This window comes from Mixophyes fleayi, chromosome 12, assembly GCF_038048845.1.
Source record: "Mixophyes fleayi isolate aMixFle1 chromosome 12, aMixFle1.hap1, whole genome shotgun sequence".
NCBI classification, from domain to species: Eukaryota; Metazoa; Chordata; class Amphibia; order Anura; family Limnodynastidae; genus Mixophyes; species Mixophyes fleayi.
In genome coordinates this window covers 85151011-85157010 of record NC_134413.1, presented here as the reverse complement: position 1 = coordinate 85157010, position 6000 = coordinate 85151011, and the positions used below count along the sequence as shown (strand labels likewise).

General features: G+C 47.0%; 1 protein-coding gene across 1 annotated transcript in view; it reads left to right on the top strand.

Annotated features, from left to right (window-relative positions):
* Positions 1 to 391: 391 nt before the first annotated feature.
* NECTIN4 (nectin cell adhesion molecule 4) overlaps positions 392 to 6000 on the top strand; it is a 68906-nt gene continuing 63297 nt past the window's right edge. Inside the window, exon 1 of the mRNA XM_075193190.1 lies at positions 392 to 637. Coding sequence (XP_075049291.1) covers positions 550 to 637 — 88 coding nt within the window. The 5' untranslated portion in view covers positions 392 to 549. The remainder of the gene's footprint in view (positions 638 to 6000) is intronic.

The window sequence follows — 6000 nt, the reverse complement described above, 5'->3', positions numbered from 1 at the left end:
GCCTCTCCTTGGCATAGTATAGATCTTGATGCCCACACATCACAGTTGGCTGCACCCGGGCGGGGTGTATAATTAGTGTGAATATTATGCATGTTATTTGCTTACATAATAAAAATAATCATAATAATAATAATAAGCTCAGGAACCAATAGCAACATGACCTCACTGTTTACATTTATATTGCTGTATCTATGTGGTGTTAGATTATATACTATAAATATATTGTAAATGTACTATATATAGATGGACACAACATAATAATATAATATCTAGGTATTGCACTATAGTGTCACTAGTGTTTTGCACTTGTCACGCCTCCCCCTCCCCCTCCACTCCACTCTGCAGCTTTGGGAAACTAGTTGGGCTACTTTTTAATCCAGGAATCATTTAGTGAGAGGGAAGAAGAGAGACAGACGGGAAAGTCACACACCCAGATCCCTGCTCCGCAGAGACCCTGGGGGAGATCTGTGCATCCTGGGCTGTGGGGTTCTGGATCTTCCGAGTTACTAGCTGTGGATTTGGCTGGAGAAAGTCATTGGGATAGTCACAATGTCCAGTGGATTCCTGGACCCGCTCCTAAGGCACTGGCGTCTCTGGCTGAGTGTGAGGACTCTGCTCCTGCTGCTGTCTTCTACAGGTAGGACTCTGATCTATAGGGATCTATAGGGATCTATGTTCATATACCCCACCATGGGGGGTCTGGCTGTGAGGGCACTGCTGCTTCTACAGGTAGGACTCTGTGATCTATAGGGATCTATAGGGATCTATGTTCTTACATCCCACCATGGGGGGTCTGGCTGTTTGTGAGGGTACTGCTGCTTCTACAGGTAGGACTCTGTGATCTATAGGGATCTATGTTCTTACATCCCACCATGGGGGGTCTGGCTGATTGTGAGGGTACTGCTCCTTCTACAGGTAGGACTCTGTGATCTATAGGGATCTATGTCCGTACACCCCACCATGCAGAAAGGGGGGTCTGGTTGTGTGTGAGGACTCTGCTCCTTCTACAGGTAGGACTCTGTGATCTATAGGGATCTATAGGGATCTATGTTCTTACATCCCACCATGGGGGGTCTGGCTGTTTGTGAGGGTACTGCTCCTTCTACAGGTAGGACTCTGTGATCTATAGGGATCTATGTCCGTACACCCCACCATGCAGAAAGGGGGGTCTGGTTGTGTGTGAGGACTCTGCTCCTTCTACAGGTAGGACTCTGTGATCTATAGGGATCTATAGGGATCTATGTTCTTACATCCCACCATGGGGGGTCTGGCTGTTTGTGAGGGTACTGCTCCTTCTACAGGTAGGACTCTGTGATCTATAGGGATCTATGTTCTTACACCCCAATATGCAGAAAGGGGGGTCTGGTTGTGTGTGAGGGCTCTGCTCCTTCTACAGGTAGGACTCTGTGATCTATAGGGATCTATGTTCTTACACCCCACCATGCAGAAAGGGGGGTCTAGCTGTCTGTTTGGGGTGACTGTGACAATGCTTTTTGTGTGGGTTTACTTTATATTCTACAGTATATACAACAAGGTGTGTTTACCCCGAACATTATGGGAAGATTGGACGTTCTACATCAGAGATTTCAGAGGAGGCCCTAGGGCCACATGCGGCCCTCCGTGTCTTCAGCTGTTTTGACGTCAGATTTATGATAGCTTGTAACACCCGTTTATCTTACAATAAAATGCTGCTGATATGGTATTACAGATATATGGTATTGTAACGTATCACTGAGATTAAGTATAGACCCTGACCTGTGTTTCCCATCACTGGTCCACATTACTAGAGACAGAATATAAATGTCAAGATCAGTAGGACATGCTCAGTCTTTAGAACAGGTGTATTACAGCTTCTCAGACATTGAGAGTTGTCGTTATTATACATTATATAGTACATATATATATATATATATATATATATATATATATATATATATATAGCACTCGGGCAAGATGCCGTAATTTGGATAACTATATATATATATATATAGAACTCACTGCCTCGAAATATACAATCTATTTGATGTGAAGCTTGTTATCTCTACCCTTGGCTTGTTATGTGCATTTCATAATTCCCTTTAGATTGTCAGCTCACAGGGGCAAACAGTTCTGGTGTATTCTCAGTCTGGTAATGTGCCTGGCATGCTGGTACAGGTAATGTAGAATTTGTCGCCCTATAAGGATATCATTCTACGTTCTTTGTTGAATAAAACATATAATTAAGCCCAGATGAAGACACAAAACAGGAGTTATTATTATGATCTGCATTCAGCATGAGACACTAAGAGAACATATATGTGAGTCTGAATCATGTTCCAATAGGCTGCAATTAGATATCTGAGCTGTGTCTGTCACGCACTGCTCTGGAGGATGCTGCCGGCTTTATAACAGGCAATGATTTGGGTTATTTTCTAATAAAAAGATTCCAGCCCTTTATTACTCTGTAATTAAAGGTTTAGGAGCTATGAGAGTATCTGCAAGTATGCTGAGGTTGTGGGGACAGCCTTAGATTTGGCCCAAGCCTTTAATAGCAGGTGGCTAATTGGGTTATAGATGTTGTTAAGTGGTCAGCTCAGGAGAAGTCACTGTGGACTTGGGCTCAGAAGAGGACTCATTCTATGTCCCTCTATGAGTCACAGGCTACCTCTGCTGAGGCATCATCTGCAGGCAGCAAAAGCAGTGCGCCATCTAGTGGACACCTCTGCTGAGGCATCATCTGCAGGCAGCAAAAGCAGTGCGCCATCTAGTGGACACCTCTGCTGAGGCATCATCTGCAGGCAGCAAAAGCAGTGCGCCATCTAGTGGACACCTCTGCTGAGGCATCATCTGCAGGCAGCAAAAGCGGTGCGCCATCTAGTGGACACCTCTGCTGAGGCATCATCTGCAGGCAGCAAAAGCAGTGCGCCATCTAGTGGACACCTCTGCTGAGGCATCATCTGCAGGCAGCAAAAGCAGTGCGCCATCTAGTGGACACCACTGCTGAGGCATCATCTGCAGGCAGCAAAAGCAGTGCGCCATCTAGTGGACACATTACACTTGCTGGGAATTACTGGAAAATAGAAAAGTGGAACTTCACCAGTCATTCCCGGTTCCTGTGTACAACGTACAACTATTACATGTGCTTTATTCAACATGTATTTATTGTCCCTGTGTCTCAGTGTATATTAAACGTATTGCTTTCCTCGTTCACAATGCCCACCCCTCCACTTGATTTCCTAGTATAGATATTAAATGAAGCCGCATCATAATCAGGTCAGTACGGTAGTATTGTAGCGTTATATATTATTATTAGTGTTATATAAAGGATAGTAGAGGTCATTGTATCAGTGTGAATAATGGTGTCATGTCCATGAATCAGCGCAGTGTGAACATAAGAGATGACAGCAGCTCATCCCGTGCCCTCAGCCCTCCATCTCAGGGCGTAGAAAGATTTAGGGCTGACAAGTGTCGTCCCAGTGAGCAGGACCTGTCTGGCTGACACAGGTGGAGTACTCAGGTGAGCTAGTCCAGGCACATAGCAGAGAGGGGCGGAGCCTGAACAGGTGTGATGGTGACATATGTAAGGTGTACACGCAGCGATGGGGACTGTTTGGCAGTAGAGCATTTTCTTGGCTGCATTGAAATGAAATTAAACAAATGTGAAGCAATGCAACATACCCAAGGCCCAGAGCCTGTCCCTGTATAGAATGTATTATTAATCCATACAAACACTACAGCGGAGTCCTTTCAGCCTTTTATTGACTCATTAAATATTCCACAATACCTGGGTCTGATAAACAAGGAAAGTGTCATAAACATGTCCTGCTACAGACTGATTCACCTCACTCTTCTCTGCCAAGTTTCATCTCAGCCTTCCAGCAAAACACGGTGCAGGGTCAGGGGGTAAAACACAACCCAAATTCCTGCATGCCCTCTCTGACATAGTCTAGGGTCACATGTGATTGCTGAACGATAGGGAATTAGCCCCTAATGTCTCAGCTCATATATCCTGCACTACTGTCCCTATAACAAATAGGATCCACCAACGTCCACAAGACACCAATAACTGCACACAAATGTTAAATTCACTGTCGCACATTCCAGTGTTATTCTCACACTAAGGTGTCTTATTATAAAATGGCGGCAAACATTAAGACAGTCCCGGTGTCCCCTCACTCTCAGGACACATGTAATACAGACAGGCCCGGTGTCCCCTCACTCTCAGGACACATGTAATACAGACAGGCCCGGTGTCCCCTCACTCTCAGGACACATGTAATACAGACAGTCCCGGTGTCCCCTCACTCTCAGGACACATGTAATACAGACAGTCCTGGTGTCCCCTCACTCTCAGGACACATGTAATACAGACAGTCCTGATGTCCCCTCACCCTAAGGCCACATGTAATACAGACAGTCCTGTGTCCCCTCACTCTCAGGACACATGTAATACAGACAGTCCCGGTGTCCCCTCAGTCTGAGGACACATGTAATACAGACAGTCCCGGTGTCCCCTCAGTCTGAGGACACATGTAATACAGACAGTCCTGTGTCCCCTCACTCTCAGGACACATGTAATACAGACAGTCCTGATGTCCCCTCACCCTAAGGCCACATGTAATACAGACAGTCCTGTGTCCCCTCACTCTCAGGACACATGTAATACAGACAGTCCCGGTGTCCCCTCAGTCTGAGGACACATGTAATACAGACAGTCCCGGTGTCCCCTCACTCTCAGGACACGTGTAATACAGACAGTCCCGGTGTCCCCTCACTCTCAGGACACATGTAATACAGACAGTCCCGGTGTCCTCTCACTCTCAGGACACATGTAATACAGACAGTCCTGTGTCCCCTCACTCTCAGGACACATGTAATACAGACAGTCCCGGTGTCCTCTCACTCTCTGGACACATGTAATACAGACAGTCCTGTGTCCCCTCACTCTCAGGACACATGTAATACAGACAGTCCCGGTGTCCCCTCACTCTCAGGACACATGTAATACAGACAGTCCCGGTGTCCCCTCACTCTCAGGACACATGTAATACAGACAGTCCCGGTGTCCTCTCACTCTCAGGACACATGTAATACAGACAGTCCTGTGTCCCCTCACTCTCAGGACACATGTAATACAGACAGTCCCGGTGTCCTCTCACTCTCTGGACACATGTAATACAGACAGTCCTGTGTCCCCTCACTCTCAGGACACGTGTAATACAGACAGTCCCGGTGTCCCCTCACTCTCAGGACACATGTAATACAGACAGTCCCGGTGTCCTCTCACTCTCAGGACACATGTAATACAGACAGTCCTGGTGTCCCCTCACTCTCAGGACACATGTAATACAGACAGTCCTGGTGTCCCCTCACTCTCAGGACACATGTAATACAGACAGTCCCGGTGTCCTCTCACTCTCAGGACACATGTAATACAGACAGTCCCGGTGTCCCCTCACTCTCAGGACACATGTAATACAGACAGTCCTGGTGTCCCCTCCCTCTCAGGAAACATGTAATACAGACAGTTCCGGGGTCCTCTCACTCTCAGGACACATGTAATACAGACAGTCCCGGTGTCCCCTCACTCTCAGGACACATGTAATGCAGACAGTCCTGGTGTCCCCTCACTCTCAGGACACATGTAATACAGACAGTCCTGTGTCCCCTCACTCTAAGGACACATGTAATACAGACAGACCCAGTGTCCCCTCACTCTCAGAACACATGTAATACAGACAATCCCAGTGTCCCCTCACTCTCAGGACACATGTAATACAGACAGTCCCGGTGTCCTCTCACTCTCAGGACACATGTAATACAGACAGTCCCGGTGTCCCCTCAGTCTGAGGACACATGTAATACAGACAGTCCTGGTGTCCCCTCACTCTCAGGACACATGTAATACAGACAGTCCTGTGTCCCCTCACTCTCAGGACACATGTAATACAGACAGTCCCGGTGTCCCCTCACTCTCAGGACACATGTAATACAGACAGTCCCGGTGTCCCCTCACTCTCA